General features: G+C 38.3%; 1 protein-coding gene across 1 annotated transcript in view; it reads right to left on the reverse strand.

Moving 5' to 3' along the window:
• LOC307156790 (thyrotropin-releasing hormone-degrading ectoenzyme-like) overlaps window positions 1-18,838 on the reverse strand; it is a 124,692-nt gene that overhangs the window by 61,999 nt on the left and 43,855 nt on the right. Inside the window, exon 4 of the mRNA XM_079868334.1 lies at window positions 3,872-4,026. Coding sequence (XP_079724460.1) covers window positions 3,872-4,026 — 155 coding nt within the window. The remainder of the gene's footprint in view (window positions 1-3,871; window positions 4,027-18,838) is intronic.

The raw sequence follows: 18,838 nt of genomic DNA on the forward strand, positions 1-18,838 counted from the left end.
TGGTTAATTCACTATAAACTAGGACTGTACTATCTGTTTGAACAACCAATGTTGATACTCCATTGCTAATAAAATAAGATTTGTGCTTGACTTTGTACTACTACATCAGTTTATATTGCATACTATTTTTATGAAATAGTGTACAATTCAGTAAACAACACGTATACATAAATAAACTAGCAAACACTTTACTTCGATGGTGCACTTTAGACATTCTAGTAGCCTACTGACTATAACTTTGCAAGTACATGTCAACTTTTTATACAAACCCGGACCCTAACCTAACAGTCTATACAGTCTACTTACACTCTAATGAGAGTTAGTTGACATTAGGGGTGCAACGGTACAGATAGCCCACGGTACGGTCCGTACCTCGGTTTTTGGGCCACGGTCTCGGTTCGGTTTCGGTACATGTTTTGTGCAGAAAGAGACTGCTATTTCATCCCAAAAATATGTTTTATTTTTCTTATGAGCATAAACAGAATGTCACAGTAGGAAGAACATCACTGTATGGAATAAATTAACACTCTAGTCTGTACTGAACAACACTAAGTAATACAAGCTCTTCAACTATCACTTATATGAAATACAAAATGTAAACAAACACACTTCAAAATATTCAAGTGGATCCCAATTCCAAACCTTGATAACTGGTATATGAAGTGATCAATGTGAAAGAAAAAGTGCACTTTTACCTTTAACAAACATAAATTAGCTTGTGCTTTGAATAAAAAAAAAAAAAACAGAGCAAAATAATATAATAAAAAAATACTGCATTCAGGATACAAAGTGCAATGTTATTTACTCATCCACTATTGAGAGATTATTGTGCAAAAAGATGAGTCTATCAACACAGTCTGGTGCAAGGCAAGACCGGTTGGCACTACCGATGTCCCCAGCAGAAAATTCTCAACTTTTCAGAATGCCGCAAGCGCACCGTAGGTCACGTGACAAGAACCAACCAGAGCGCAGCTGATGGTTGCTTTAGCAACGACAGACGCCTCCGGACTCCGGAGCGCAACCGCCCTAGCGCTTTGGAAAAAGGAGAACGCGCCGCGCCTAGCGTTTTCTACGCGTTTTTAGGCGCGATGTGTGAACGGCGCCTAAAGCAAAAACTAAAAGGATCGGCGCGAACTCAATGGCAAAACCGAAGTACCGCGGGACACGAGGGTAGATTGTCCCGTGCAGGGCTGACCGAACGGTCCGGTATTTTACCGTGTACCGTTGCATCCCTAGTTGACATGTAGTTACAAAGTTACTTATAGTTAGTAGTCTTAAGTAGACCATCAAAATAAAGTGTAACCACAATAAAATGTAGTCAAATGACCTAAAATCTACTGGAATCTACAATAATGATTGGTATTTTTTTAAACGAATGGGAACTGACATTCTATTGTGGCAAATATTACTCAAACTGAGCTCTGACTGTAAATTCTGGTGTATTCAATTGACACTTCAGTACACATAATGCACATATGCACAGTATATACTGCATCCATCTTTTGAATATAGTGTCAATCATATGACAGTACACTATTTCAAACATATTTGAATTCAAAGATAAAGATACTATTTTCTATTGTTTCACAGCTTTTTTAATCTGTAGGGTGCAGCACAAATCTGTATGTTAAGATCTATAATATTTCTGAAGCACAAACACTTTTACAGCGTGTTGTACGCATAGATAAATGTGAATTCAGTGGGAATGCCTACTGAAGGACATTGGACATACTTCAGTTTTCTACCTGTAAACATCATCACTGGACAACATTATAGTTCCAGCCTCCACTGCTGCTTCTTTTCAATTATTCTTGATCATAAAACAAGGCTTTATGTGCAGAGAACAGCCTGATCTGGGTTACTCTCATGAATTCCAGCTCTAAAACTATCACATATGCACATTATTGCTGTTTCTGAAATAATATCATGATTTCATGCTCCCTGTGAGGGTGTTTTACTGTACAAGGTTCAGACTGAGTTCAGACAGAGCTGAATTATCTGTGCAGAAATGAGAGATGAGGGGATTGTTTTCTTTTATTTCCTTCTCCCTAAAAAGAAAACAAAAAAGAAAAGAGGAAAGAACTGCAGACATGCTGTATCATCTTTGAGCTAGACCACAATGCAGAGCTGCGATTCAGCAGTATATGAGGAAGACTATTCAAGAGATGAATCCAGAACAATACTGAGAACGCAGAACATCTCCAACACGCTCATCAATAATCCGCCATAACAAAAGGCACTAAAATCCAAGGTACTCAGCAACATAAGAGCTGCAAACAAAGGCTGGTGAAAAACGAGCACATGCAATGAATAATTCCAGCGTTTCCTTTACAATTCATGTCGATGATGCATTTGTGGGCTTAAAGTCCCTTACTGAACATTATTTTAATGGCAAAAGAAAAAGAAAAAATCACTTTTAACCCAGACTGCTTGTTTCTGCAATGATGCAAAGACACAGAAAATAGGTTATTTAACACAAGAAAGGCTTGTGCATGCGCAAAACACTGTAGATAGAGAGAGAAAAAAACAGAAAGAAAGAGGGATGGAGAAAGGAAATCTTTACTTTCACAATCCCAATGGAGGTGATGCTTAAAGCTCTTTTTATAAGAGCTGTGCATCAAATTCTCCAGATGTCCAATTACATCTGCTGCTGTTCTGCCCTTTAACTCAACAACTGACCATCTTCACATTCTCTGTTACTCTCTGACTCCCGGAGTTTTTCTTTTTCTGCCTTTCTTTCTCTGTCTTCTGCAATTAGATAATGAAAAGATGTCTGAGAGGTGATACATTTGATATGCTGGGGCAAACCAGGCAGTCATGACCAGTGAGTTGGACATGTAACCCGAAGGTTGCTGGTTCGATTCTCAATACCATCAGGAAATGACTGAGGGTATTGAGAATACCCTTGAGCAGGGCACCTAACCCCCAATCGCTCCCCGGTTGCCACTGCAAATGACTGCCCACTGCTCTGGGTGTGTGTGTCCATGTTTTGCAGAGTGTGTGTTCACTACTCCTACTGTGAATGCACTAACTTGGATGGGTTAAATGCAGGGGACAAATTCCGAGAATGGATTACCATACGTGGACTTCAAAATGTTATAGAATTATGAATCTTCACTCTTAGAAGAAAAGGTTATACCTAAAGAGTTTCATAAAGAACCTTTTAGGGGTTCCTATCATGGGATCATTTGATGGATTTAGTTTTAATTTGTTCCTTTTGTTTGAATTAATTTTATTTTAATTACATTTTATGAATTAAACAGCAAGTAAACATACTTTATTAGTAGTAACAAAAAGAAGCAACATGTTTAACTTGAACGTTTCTGCAACACTTTAAGTCATTTGACTTTATATAGAACCTTTTTGACATAACGCGTTCTTTAAAATTAAGTATATTGTTGTTGTTTTTTAAGAGTAACAGATGCTTTATGTTTCTCAGAGCACACTAAACAGCATTGACGGGACATGCTGACTCAAGACAGGAAAGATTTTAGTGTGTGATGGTTAAACATGAGCCGTATCATGTTTTAAAAAATCTGAATCACTGCTGGAACAAGCGCGGATGAGACGCCTCAAACAGAATGGGCCATTTTCAGGCCCGATTCAAGTTGGAGGTGCAGCACTTTGACAGTCATGAAATGAACAACACCAGATGTCAGAAAAGTGACCCTGACTGATCTGCTGATATGACTGGACTAAATTAGTCCATTATGATTTATTATTAACACATCTAATATTGTTACCGCTGCTATACATATTATTATTATTATTATTATTATTATATAGTCTTGACTTGTTCAAACCAGCAAGTTTGACTGTGAAACCACACAGCAGATCACATGTTCTTGTTACTCCAATAAGTGTGTTTTACCTGATGGCAGATCTCGTGCACCACCACCATGGTGAGCTCCATCTGATAGGAGAAGGAGGAGACGTCAGGATCCAACAAGATCTTCTGCTCCACAAACACACTCAGGCCCCAGTTCTCCATGGCTGCATACGGATGCTTCGGCACTGCCAGGAGATCTGCACACAGTGACGAAGATTCAAGCTCAATGACGGGAAAACAGGATTGTAAAACAATTTACAAAGAATGTGCAAATTTGTTAAGCATACTGTATGCACTACCGGTCAAAAGTTTGGAATACTTAGAATTTTGTAATTGAAAGGAACCTCTTGTGCTCACCAAGGCTACATTTATCTGATCAAAAACACAGTAAAAACAGAAATATTGTAACATAATATTACAATTTAAAAGAGCTGTTTTCTATTTTAAATATATTTTAAAATATAATGTATTCATGTATCACAAAGCTGAATTTTCAGCATATATTACTCCAGTCTGAATGAACTAATGCGTTTAAAGGTGCATTCAGAAGTTCTTACAGTAATCTCTAATCCAAGATGATGTGGATTAGCCTTCAATCAAAGTTTTTATCATCTAAATGCTACAATCAAAGATCATTGAATTTTAAACTCAAATGCAGACAAAGCAAAGCAACAATAGACTCTATAATCATATTTCTCCCCAAACACATTTAAAATAGTTCATTTACTCAAGTCAGTGTATCAGTGAAACAGCAGACAGAGAATCAGCTGTTTTAAACGCCTCCACCTCCATCAGCCCGTCTCAGGAACATTCATATGCCAATGAGAAGCGGTTAAACCTCTGGCGCTGTTAAATCCACGTCTTATAATCAGCCACAGAGGAAGAGGAACTGTTGAAAGCTGTAACATGATTATCCGCCGGGCTGGTGTGTGTGTGTGTGTGTGTGTGTGTGTGTGTGTGTGTGTGTGTGTGTGTGTGTGTGTTTGCCTTATTCGCATGTTTCATAAATTCGACTGAATGAAAGCAGCTGCAGAGTTTTGGAGAGAAGCTGCAATCGTCATGGCGACAGATACTGTGGCGGGAAAAGAAGACGTTAAAGGCGATAAAAGTGAACAGCTTTCAAACCGTTTCAAACGCTTCCCTCATAATGACGAGTCAAAATTAGGACTGTACGTTCACACACGATTAATATTTCACTTTTAGTTTTAAATAGAGACGATAGAGCGCGAGCTCATTCAAGAACAATGAAAACAGCAACGCAAAGGTGAGAGACTGAAAGAGCTGCTCTATTAAATGACTTCAGCAAGTAAATAAGAATCAGACCGTGCAGGTTTAACTGGGCATTGTTAATGTTCTTCATGGGCGAAAGACCTGATGCTATTTTTATTGGGCTTTTACACAGACTCATACAGCAATTGCACGACTGGGGCTCTTGAATAGAGAGAAAAAGTACCATAATCAGAACTCAACCAACTTCCCTCAGGACTTTCAAGATACAAAGATACCAGAATACCACCGAGACACCTCAAGGCAGAACCAGTAAGTAATATTAATCCTTATCAAAGTAGGCTAAATTACGTTTTGTAATGAAACAAAAGGATTTTGAGCTAAATAGGGACACAAGTAGTCATAACGACGAGGTATACATAGCCTATGGTATATATGACATTTTGTACATATAATGGGACATTTAAATACCACAGTAGCACGCCTATTGTTTGTTTACTGAATAACAATATTTGGGAAAAACAGCAGGAACGCAAGTGTTATTGCTTTTACAAGTTCAGCAAACATGATTGAGAAACTCACATTGTAGATGCAATATTGTTGTCTGTTTTTGCTACATTGAGGAAAATATTTCCCCCAAAAAACCAGCAGAACCTTGCCTCTCCTTTAGTAACATACTTTAGTGGCATTCCTGAATGAATCTGCATTTTAAACAAATCAGTGGACTGAATTAGAGGTCTGCGCGGGACTGTTTTTTAAGTCCCGCTCCCGCTGGGGTTATATCCTGCACCCACCCGTTCCCGCTATATATACACTATTTGTTCACCCGCTGTCTGCTTAGAATAATTTTCTTCCCGACCCGACCATCCCGCTTTAATATAGATCTCCCAGAATTTCACATGTACATTTTCACAGAGAAAATAAAAATGTAGTCTGCACAAACATTTTTTTATTATTATTTTATTCGCCTTGTCAATATACAAAATTTAACATTTTGCTGCAGACAGTAGGGGAAAAAATATCGCAGCGAAAAAAAAAAAGAAGTGTAGGCTATTATTTTTATTCGTATTATCAAAATTCGTAACATTTTGCTGTTAAGCAAATACAATCAATGCATGACAGAAAGAACCGTTACTGGTCCGTGCGTGCAGCGCGTGCATAACGGTCCTGAGTAGCCTACAGGGCAGACTGTAGCCTATACCGGGTGGTCGATAAGATTAAGATTAGGTAAAGCGAAGATATGCTGTTCTGAAAGAACGTCGGCGTCGGGAACGTGATATTGAATGACCGACCGCTCCCGTTCAAATTACACCAGAGTTACCGACCGCTACCGTTTTTTAGTCGGAAATTTAATCCCGCGGCGCAAAATATCTGGTCGGGTCCCGCGGATGCAGACCTCTAGACTGAATGATTCAGTAACTCACTCATATTTAATTTGTCCTGAATGAATCAGTGTTTTGGAATGAATCAGTTGGATAAATGAATCTCACTCATGAAGACAGACACGTATTGGCATAACCATGTAACTTCCAGAAAATGTCCCAGTGCTGTTGGGATACTTTAAAGCAGGGCTATGCAGTTTCGGGAATTTCTTCGCTGTATTCTCGCTTTTTGCGCGCAGGTTTCTCTATAGAGCTCCCCCTACAGCTTCGGAATAGATATTTGACAACACTGTCGAAAAACTCGTTGGCGACTCTCAGATACCAGAGGCTAGTAGATCAACGTCATCAAAGCATTCGGGTTCGAACAGCGTGAGGGAGCGCAATAATGACCGAATTTTAGCAGATTTTTTTGCCGTAAAGCAATTTGTTACATCGCAAGACCTGATATCAGGCGATACTTCCTGACGCTGAGGAAGTTGCAAGGGTGGTTTTTCGGCTCACAGGCGCTTGGGGGGTGCGAGACGACCACCATTCAACCCGAAGCTGTTCGGTTAAGGTAAAAAAGTTACTTAGTTCACCTTTAACATCACTTATGCAATGACTCTCGTCCAAATCGGATTTGAGCGCCAAAACAATATGGTAATCATTTTGTACCACAATATTACCACCTGATAGCAGTATTGGACTGTCCACATTCTTTGTATTTTTTAGAAGTGTCATTGTAAGCAGGTGTATGACCTGTAGTTGATATATGTAGTAGCTCTACTGTGCTGCTGTGTTGGATTGAACATGTTCTTTTTGGCAGAGTGCTGTAACATTACAGAAATCATGATGATGATGCAAAGTTGGAGAAATTCTATCTCTCCCTGTCATTCACTGTCTCACATTTGCTATTAAAAGAGGCTGGAGGAATCCGTGAGGGGAAGATGAAGAGACAAAACAGGTGGGTCTTTGTAGACCGGGGCACAGTGAATGGCGGGAGACACAGAAATAAGAGCATCTGTAAAAACAGCAAGATCAAAATAAACAAACAGCTTGTGTTTTCAGAGAGCAGAACCTCCTCTAGCTCCACTACAGCAATTATTCATCACGTTCCTCACACCTCAGTCTGTTTCACACGTTAACTGCATAAAGATCAGCTAAGACACGTCTGTTTATAAAGATCTATCTATCTATCTATCTATCTATCTATCTATCTATCTATCTATCTATCTATCTATCTAGCATTTTTTTCTCTGATAGTTTAGAAAAGTAATAGCACACATCTCCTCAAGAAGACATAAAATGAGGCATAATTTATGTACAAATAGTTCAGGAAGAGATATAATTCACTCCAATTCAATACACTGATTCTGTTTCGATCAATAAAAAGTAGACTTTTGTTTCTTAACTGAAACTACTGCCATATTGGACACAATCTGTTCACACAACACCTTGTTAACAAATATCACCTTGAATCTAGAGCACAGCTCTCCCCTCGGACGAAGACATTTCCATACTGTAGTTATTGTAAACGTCGCCTGATGTAATTATGACTCCATTAATAATTCCACAATTACACTGTATTTGTCTCTGAGGAACCTGAGCTCTAAGAGGAAGAAACGCTGAATCCCAAACCACTGAAAAGACTTAATAAAGTGTCCTCATTAGATTACTAAACTTAATGACCATCAAGGCGTCTGTGTTTGAAGTAGTTGTACATGAACATGAGCAGCGCCAATTCTTTTCTTGATGCTAGTTCTGTGAGTGAGGGGTTGTGGGGGCTTTTCATTAGCAACCTGCTTATTCACCATCAACACACTGAAAATACACTAAGAAATGGAAACACATGAGCCTGTTTACTCTGTTTACCCTGATTTACTTCATCTGAACCAGCTGCTGCGGTACAGACACGTTCAGTGAGGATCATGGTAGCAAGGCTCTTTGAGATTCACCGCACTATATAGACATAATATCCTTAGTAGGTCTGAAAAATATTTGTATCGTTAGAAGCATCTGGCTTCACCATCTGAATTTTGTTTTGCCCAATAGTTTGATCGCAATCTATCAGTCGATCGTAAAGGCAATGCTGATAGATTGCTCAAAATTTAAATATGCTTTCGTTAAATAAATAAATAAATAAATAAATATAGCAATATATTCTGCCTGCATTTGACCAGGCAAGAACTAGGTAGCCTACTTCACGCCTTCCAAGAGCTCCATCTAAGCTACAGTGCCACAAATTCGGAAACTTCCTAAACTTTGTATCTGAACTGCATAAGCCAGGAAAGGAGCTTGCATAACTTGACAGTGAACGCTACATTGAACAAATTGAAAAGGTAAGGACAGACTGACTTAGCTTTACTTGTGCCATTCGCTCCATCATGTGCTTTCCATTTAGAGATGAGCATGAGGTTGATTCCCTGGCCTCAGACATGTTTCAGATGAACCTAGCAGCATTAGAAGGGATTTTAGCACTGCAGACTGAAATTCAGGTGAAGGCGAGGGCACAGTCTTCGAACCTTCTTGCAGAAGAAAAGTATCCAAATATCAGAAAATGTGCCACATCTTTGACTGCAATGTTTGGCTCAACTTACTTGTTTGAATCAGCCTTTTCTCACATGAAGATTATTAAATCAGAACACCGTTCCACCATGACTAATGGCAATTTGGAGGCCTGTTTGATACTATACCAGAAGCTTATTATGCAAAACTGTCAGTGCAAGTCACAAGAACAAGGAGACCTAAATGCCCTATTGTTCTGGAGGTGTTTGAGTTGAATGAATTCAGAATTGAGAAGATGAATTCAGAGATATATGCAGTTGTAACAAGCATTTGTAATGTATTTTATTTTTAAATTTTAACTGTTTTTTCTTTTTTAGTTGGTAGATCTAATTGAGTTGGTCATTTAATAGTAGATCATCACACAAAAAAAGTGTGGACACCCCTGCTTTCTACCTAAAGTCATGGCTGACAGAATAGCATCTCTCCTATTAAACCAGCTAAACAGTGCTCAATAGCCCAGCATTAACAGCATTAGAAAACATTCAATCCAGCATTAGCGTGGTCAACGCTTTAGGCTGTAAACACATCAGCTGTTAATGCTATAAGCGCTGTCTTGTTTCTTCTGTTTTATATCTCAGATAAGAGTTAAACTGGCCTGACTGCAGTGCTGGGCTCTTTTAGTGTGAGTCTGTTTAGCGTGTAGAACTGATGTGATGTGATGCAGGTCTGTAGGAACGACTGACAGAGCAGCTGTTCACTTTCACACACTCTATTGTCAAATAAGTCTAGTTTTACCTTCAACAGCATTACAGGATTACAGTATTGACAGAACATTCATCAATGGATTAAACCGATTAGAAAATAGATCTACATGAAAGTACCCTAAACTGAGTATACTAAGTGTTTAAAGTGTGTTTCTTTGCTATTTGACATTTTGATGTTTCAATCCTGTCTTGTACAATTCCCACAGATCTTTCCTTTGATTTTCAAGATCTTTCTGCGTTTTTCAACATCCAGCTTTCAATTGTGGTTTTCAAATCTGTACTTAATTTAGAATTCCATTTCAGTGTTTCTGACTATAATTAAACATTTGTTATATTTTCTTTATGTTCTCAACTGGACATTTTGTCAGTTGCATGGTTTCTATTTCTGTAGCCCCTACTGTGAAGTCTTGTTGGACCAAAATCACAATCCACATAGCTTGTATGTTCTGATTGGCTTGGGAACAGATACTGTAAGATACTATTTAGGACTGCAAGATATTAAAGATAAATGCAATATGCAATAAGTAGGGTGACCACCTGCTTATGTCTCTGTTGTAGGATGTAGATGAGATTTTGCAGGACAAGTGTGAGAGAGATTTACCGGCTCTGTGACTGGTACTCAATTTGCCCAGGTTGACAATTTAATTTACTCTACAGGACCTATTTAGTCTGCTAAATATGTATAATGAACTGAGTAACATGCTATTTGGTAAAAATCACATTTTATACTAAAATAAATTTCCTTAAAGGGTTAAGGAACCCGTAAGACATTTGTTCATCAAATGAACACAAATGAAGATCTTTTTAATGAAATCTGAGAGCTTTCATTCTGCCCCTCCATTGACAGCCTACGCAACTACCACTGTCAAGCCCCAGGAAGGTAGTGAAGACATCATAAAAGGGTTACACTTTATTTTAAGGTGTCATTGTTACAGTGTAATTACATATTTAAGTACTGAGTAATATTAACAACATGCACTTACTATAGGGTTAGGGTTTGGTTTGGTTGAGGTTTAGTTGCATGTAATTATGCATAATTTACTGTTGTTATGCTGAGTACACAAAATGTGTCATGTCACAAAATTGAGGTAAAACCACTGGAGTCACGTTTATTTATTTTTATCATTTATTACATTTATCACATTTATTTTAATGATGTCTTTACTCTCTTTTTGGGACTCGAAAGTGGTAGTTGCGTAGGCTGTCAATGGAGGGACAGAAAGTTCTCAGATTTCATTAAAAATATTTTCATTTGTGTTCCAAAGATGAACGAAAGTCTTACAGGTTTGAAACGACATAAGGGTGAGAAATTAATGACCATTTTCCTTTTTGGGTGAACTAACCCTCTTAGTAGCAACTAGTATATATTCCTTTATTAGACTATGCAATATTAAATGCGTTTTACTTGTTTCAGTGCATCTTGAACTTCTGGCAGGCTTGATCAGGATGTTCTTATCCAGTATGTGTCTAGATGAAGTCCTGGCTGGTGTAGCTGTATTTAAAGACTTTCAATGAGGCCCACACTGATTCCTTTGCCCTGTCCAGTCCTCCTCAGCAGAGTCCTCTCAATGATTACATTGGTTATTTTCCCTGCTCTAGCTAGAACATGACAGCTGCGCAAATGGATTTTTAAACACCAGTCACAATTTTTTTTTAATAACATTTCTTGTGGTATTTTAATTTCAGGGACAAAAAAAAAACAATACAGACATAATTTGAATGCGGGACACTTCTGCTTATGTCTTGCACAATGCAGGACAAAGCTCCTATTTTGGGATGTGGTCACCCTAACGATAAGTTGTTAAAGGATTAGTTCAACCAAAAATGAAAATTATGTCATTAATTACTCACCCTCATGTCGTTCCAAAGCCGTAAGACATTCGTTCATCTTCGGAACACAAATTAAGATATTTTTGATGAGATCCGAGAGGTTTCTGAACCACCCATTGGCAGCAACGTCATTGCAGCTCTCAAGGCCCGGAAAGGTAGTAAAGACATCGTTAAAATAGTCCATGTGACTTCAGTGGTTCAATCTTAATATTATGAAGCAATTAAATACTTTTTGTGCGCATTTTTCGTAACATTTACGATATTTCAATAATTTTTATATATTTTGTACAGCCCAATTACTATCAAACCATGTTAGGACACAGAATTGTGCTTTATTCGTCAGTGGAGCTGGTGTGAATCTGGTCTGCATTTAGAACAGGATCAGAGAGTTTTATCAGCAGCTAATGAATAATTTTACAGAAACACAGTCTTGTTGAGGGGAGCAAATGTTCTTTCATGTTTAGATGTTCCTTTGGTTTCTACTGAGGTAAATATACGCCTATATGCGTGATCTGAAATGTTTCCAGACCTTAAAGTCTCTCACTTGGATATTAAATTTCAGAATGATCTGCCCAATTTGCATTGATTTGTTTTTAGATGTGTCTGCATGTGGAGACTCAGTTTGCAGTTTGTAATAATTGGTGCGGTTTTGTTGGCTAATTGGGCCACAAATTTCAGTTCAATACGAAGCTGTTTGACTGAATCACGCTGTTGAATAAATTGCACCTAAAATTACTGTTTTTATTTCAGACCGATGAAAATATGTGCTCTTGTGGCTTTTTCTCCTATTAAAGACATGCTGTGTCTTCCTGATGAAATCTTGATGAGGTTTAGGTGGGTTTGTTGTGTTGATTTGGGCTCCTTTTGTGCTTCCTACATTCACCTGGACTCAATATTCCTCACATATTCTTCTTTAATATCTTGCAGTCTCACTCTTCTTCCTGTTCTTACTTCCTGCACCTAGATCAAACAGCACTGAATTTTAACTCCCAATGCAGCATAGAGAAGTCAATACAGGGTCACGACTCCTGATTGTCAGTTTCTTAGTCGTCAAAGACACACTCAAACTACACAGAAACCAACAAAAATTATCTTTTAAAAATATCCTGAAATAGTGAACAGCAGAATGTCAACCCTCACTCTCCACCGAGCTTTATTAAGCTCAGGAGCACATGAGGCTGAATATGAGGAGAGAGGGAAGCGTTTGGGTCTGTGTGTGTGTGTGGTCATGGTAAAGTGGAGAGACTCGTTCTCGGTCCACAGCACCCCTGACGCCCTGCGGTCTGCTCTCACATCTGAGCTCTTAACACAGGCAGCGGGGCAGAAGAGAGCGGCCCTTCATGGAGCTGCAGTGGTGCCTGAGGAGAAAAGCCTCCAGAGAGGGTCAAACAGATGCTCTCAGCTCGTCTCATTATCACACAGTTCACTCCACCTCTCATCTCACACATTCACCTCCGTTTTCTCAAACTATCAGAACTGCATCTGAACATTTGCCACAATTTTATGGCTCAGAGTTGCTCGTTTATTGCTCAGTTGTCCTAATGAAGTACTAGATCTGTTCTATTTGGACTAGTCTCCATTGGGAGACCTAAAAATGAAAACAAATGAGACAATGAGACAAAGAGTGTAGAACTATTAAAAGAATGTGGACAGCAGCTCTGATCCTTATCTTATTTAATGAGACATGTTTCAGTTCATATTGAGATCTCTGACTTTTGAGTGCAGACTGGCACTATATATGGGCAAATCTAAGCACAGATTGAGACATTGCGGATTTCTTTTCGGAAACTTGAGAAGAACAAACCCACATTTATCTGTGAGGATTTGTCTTCTCTCAGTGAATGAGTTGTGTTAACGTAATGTCCTGTCCGTTTCATAACCCTTTTTTATTTAGTGCCCACGTCATTCACAGACTCACACCTGTAAGCGTTCCTCACACTAACACATTTCCAGTCTCTCTCCTCAGTGCATCAAACCCACTGTGTTCCCGTTCTTAACTTGATAACACAATCAATCGCAATTTCAGCCAGTGTGAGCCACTATAAGCGCTATTACGGCTCCAGCTGGAGCGTCCCGTTAGTATCAGCTCTGTCTAATGATGTCTGCGGCCCATTCTGCTCTTCCACAAATCACAGCTGTTGAAATGGAGAGAAGTCTTTAGAGGCGAGAGGCAATAACTGTGAGAAGTGGTCAAATTCAGGTGCTCACTACAAATCAGAGCGGCACCCGAGCACAACGGAGGGACACAAACATTTTTTTCTTCTCGACTCTCTCTCTCTCGAGAGAGTGTTCAGGACCGGAGCGACGGGTCGGGTGGAATTATTATAGCACAGATCAGTGAGCTTCAGACATCGTCCTGAAACACTCCAGCAGTTTTCTGCTCTCCGTTTGCTATTCGTCTTTATCAGTAATTGGAAGAGGAGGAAAGGCAAAGCTGCTTGTTATTGGACTTTTTGTCTCTCTGCTGACGTCGGGATGGAAAGTGTACGAGCGACAGAAATAGAAAAATATTCAAAACCGTGAACTTGCACTTTAATATGTGTGACTGTGAAATTATCAGCAGAGACAGCTGGGAAGACACAGCATATGTAGCAAATGTTGAACGGAAAGTAAAAGAGTTGAGTGACTCTGAGAAAATTCCCTCAGTTCCAGTAACTATAAAACTGCATCGTCAGGCGCTTCCACAGCAGCGTGTTCGGAAAACACACAACGTGCCTCAGGAAATGTATTGTAGGGATAATTAATAGTTGCTTTTCTTTTGGTACTTCCTGAAAAAGTCCATGAAAACAATGTACTGTTTTTGAAGCAACATATTGTTTGTTTGGCTGCTTCATTTTTCTCTTCCTCATGGCACAGCATGTTCCTTTCTTCTTTTTTTCCTGCCAAATTTGATCTCGAGATCTTGAATAAATAGTGTTTTTTGGCTCTTCAATGTGTCCTGACAGATTGCTGTAGCGCCTCAGTTCATGTGGCATGTAAACCGATCATCTCTTCATACTAGCTATAGCATAAAGTAAGCATGAATGAACACCAGAAGGTATGTTAATTCAACCATGGAAAGACGTCAATACACACCGACGTTAATCTACTAACTCTTCTGCCTGGTTTGTTTGTGGGACAAAATGGTGGTTTTGGCGTTATGATTGGTCAGATCACGTGTCAATCAAACTCCCAGCGACTGGTGAATCGAGCCTAAAACATTCATAAACCCAAAACATTCCCACATCAAAATAAATGTAGCAAGTGTAGAGGACAATAGGCGAGCTTCCTGATTGCTATTTTGCTATGAACATTCATTAAAAAACTCAAACCAGAGCCAAATAAACATTTTGACCATCACAAGACACAATACATTTAGATTTTTACGTTTTCAAGAAAAATTTGTGGTATTTGCCTTAGTTAAATTTGTTGCTATGATGCTAATGATGCTATGATAGTTGCTAAAATGTCTTGAATGGTTAGAATGCTGCAGTGTGGTTACTAAGGTGTTTTGAGTGTTTGCTAGCATTTTGCTCTGCATTTGCTAAATAATTTGCTAGCATATTTCTATGTAGTGTAACACTCTTATGTTTGTTTTGAAGGTGAGAGGATGTTTCCAGGGATTTCAACACCCTAAATTTTGGCAGACAAATTTCGGCCACAACAACACATTCTGTACACCTCATTAGCACTCAGTGGGTAACTAGAAAGTTTCCCTTTAAAGTTTCCACCCTAACCTCACTGTTGACCTTTGGCTAAATGTCAGTGTTGATATTAGAGGAAACAACATACATTAACTACAGTAGCATATAATATAGCTTGTTTATTCCGGAGAAACCAGATCAGATTTGTTTCTGGAAATGATTGCTGATTCAACTTCACATTTAATCCTGCTTGAAAGTCAAGTGAAATGTTGGATGTAACCTGCAGAGTGTGAGCGTGTCAATGGCCATTAAGTCTAATGTCTGCTGGTGATTCTTCACTTAAGAGCAGGTCTGAGATCAGATCCATCATTATAGAGACTCTCAAACCCACAACACTTCAGTAAAGATGAGCACTCGACTATAAGAGCTGAACTAAAGAGGTGAAAGTGTCTTCATCTCGTAAGAGTGAACAATATGTTAAATATATTAAATCAAAAATACTTTATATGCTAAACATTTTTAATGTGGTAAAACAAGATAATTGATAGTAAACTGCTCATGGATGAGATTTTCAAGATTTTGCTTACATACAGTATCAGCAGTTCTTTACGTAAAACATTAAAGGGACATTTTCTGCGCTTTTGTAGCATTTTGTTTTGTTAAAGTCTATGAAGTCCTAATAATGTCATTTTCCACTGTAGCCCTTATATATAAACAACATATTCTTGCTACTGTACCTTTCTGAATTATGATGTTAATGACCTGGGTTATGATTGGCTAGACTCCACGTATCACCATAATTCACTTTTATTAGAGCAAAAACAGTGTGGGTGTAGATATGTAAATGTGGACATTCATATACTAATGAGTTCATTTCATAGTGCCATAACGGTGATCATAACGATTGATTTTGAGTTTCAATAAATGATCGTGATGAACTGAGGAAGGAGTTTTATGGTCATTAACCCAACACTCATATTTCATATCAGCAAAAATGCGTCTTTTTTATATATTTTAATAGCATGATGTCTTTTTGTAAAATGTTCAGAATATCAGAATCTAGCAGTGGATTCTCACTGTATCTGAAGTGTCTCCAAGATGCTGAAATCTTCCCTCTGTTTTGATTTTGTACATGTGGAAGCAGATTCAATTCATGCGGCTGTGTGTGTGTGTGTGTGTTGAGTTGACATCATGACTTCAGAGACCCTCCTCTCTCCTCAACTAAGTTTTCCTCCCTTTCCCGAGACTGTTTGATCATGAACTTAAACTGTCACTTTTTCAAGTCAAAGAAAAAAAAGAGTGAGAAACATTTCTCTTGCTTTAACTCTTTTCTCTCTCTCTCTCTCAAATAGAAAATGTCGAAGTTTAGGGGAATTCTCAGTGGCTCTGTGTGTTTTTTATTCGCACATGAGTTGTTGATTTTTTACGTTTCTTCATTAAATTCAGTCACTCTGCCAAATGAACTAGTCAGTGTTGATCTGTTTGTCTTCAGATCTACAATCTCAGGGGAAGTTCTGACGTGACCTCAGCCCGTCGAGAGCTGTCATTTTCCAGACCGGTTAGTCATTGGGCTCTGGTTTTCTTGTTTTGTCACGTCTTTCAGAAATGTCACATTTTTAAAAATAGAATGAAAAGAAAAATGCAGCACTGAGATGCTTTTCCTAACACGTTCAGCACTGAGAGCAGAAAGTGAACGCAAAGAGAAAACGTCACTTCACTAAACTGTATTTGAATGTAAACTCTGCAGCATCCTGATTTAATCAACTAAAATTTCAGTAGCTTTGAGAAATGCCAGCTGGCAGAAATCCTAAAGGTTGATTCATGCTTCTAGTTTCCCACATGGACACTTCGATTAGATGAGGACAAAATTACCCAAAACTACAGTGAACATACTGTTGTGTTGTTCAGTTATCTGTCTGTCCAAATACAGTAAAGCACAATAATGAGTTCAAACACCAGTTGTCACGTCATCAAAAATAAAACTATTAACCATTTTTCTCAAACCCATAATGTTAACAAGGGGGCAGTGAACTGGACATTTAACTTTGGGTTTAAAAAATAATAGATAAATAAATACATATTAAAAAATATGACTGAATCTGAAGTTGATGGCAGACTCAAAGATATTTGTTATGTATTTATTCATGGAAAATTTAGCAATATGCTTATAATAAGCAATATAATTAATTTAATGGTGACAGTTGTCCGGTCATCATCTAGAGATTTGAATGGCTTAAACTCAAGATCTCAATCACCCACTGTTTTATTTTATTTATGAACACCGTTATATTGTAAAGTGCCTTTGATCATGTAGTTTTAGAGAAGTTTCATGAACCGTCTAATGAAACAAATTGGGCCTGATGTTCCTACTAAGAATCAACTGCATAATATTGTTGGAAAATGGTCCTTGATTCACATGAGAGGTTGAAGTTGCTAATAAACACACAGTTATTGTGTTCGTCCTGTCTGAGCTGAAGTGGTTTTGTCTTTCAGATGGACAGGAATGTGAATATGAGAGCCTTTGTGTGTACGAGGTCCATTTAACACTCCAGTTTAAATTATTTATTACAGTTATATATAGTTATATAATACATATAAGTGACAGATGTCATCGTATATACCCATAAGTGTATACTCAGTGCTGAAATTCCATTTACACCACAATATATAAATATATAATATATATACTGTATTTTATGGCATAAGAAAAACAGTATCCTAACAATAACCGTACAATTAAAAGCCAGAATGAAACAAAAAGAGGATGAATAAACCATCTTTTTACAAAGTCGGTGCACAAAAATGGCCATTACAGGCACATTTTAAGCGAGATACAAAGAAAAGGGTCTTGAGCGGTTTTTGTGAAGCTTTTTTATGAATGTTTCTTGGCAAATTTCTAATGGCGAGTTTCAGGCTTTGGTGTCTTTGTTCTGTTTTGTTGGGCGAAATTCAAAAGCACATGAAAAGAAACTGCCAGCATTAGATAAAGACTGAAGCACAAACACACTCACATTATCAGGGTGTATAAAAGGCTTCAGCCAATCAGGGACTTTTCAGTTTCATTCAGTTTGAAGGCAAGTAAACAAAAAACATTTAGAAAAAGAATTTAGAGGTGAACGCAAGTGCAGTAATGTGACAGACATTTTCTCTTTGAGCTGCTGTTTTTTTTAGGACTTTCAAACACAAAGGCTTCTCAAAAATATCTAATCTGGACACGTAAACACACACATTGAGTAACATCGGATCTTCACTCTCTGACTTCAGCAGAACAAATGCTTGATAAACAAACCATCCAATCAATATCCTCCATTTATGACACATCTTTTTTTCTCCTCGTATCCTCGTGCTCAGTAAAACAATCTGTCTTTTGTTTACAGCCTTCATACGGCAGACGCTTCAGACGGTCGATGGTATTGGCAGACGCTCTAATTTGTTCACGCGGGTCGGGCGAGAGGCGTTTCAGACGTGAACAAACGCCTTATTGTTGAATTCTTAAACTTGATGAGTGTCAGTTGGATAAAGACACATTCAAACACACTTAGTGAGTTTATATAATGTTTCTGTTAAACACTGTCGCTGTTGGATCTGTCTATGCGGGATCTTCTAATCTGTCACTGAATCTGAATGCACAGATCACAGAGGGTAATTCGCAGCAGGTCCGTCACGGCTCAGAGCCGAATGAGCTTCTCCGTGGCCTAA

This window comes from Squalius cephalus, assembly GCF_949319135.1.
Source record: "Squalius cephalus genome assembly, chromosome: 4".
Lineage (NCBI taxonomy): Eukaryota > Metazoa > Chordata > Actinopteri > Cypriniformes > Leuciscidae > Squalius > Squalius cephalus.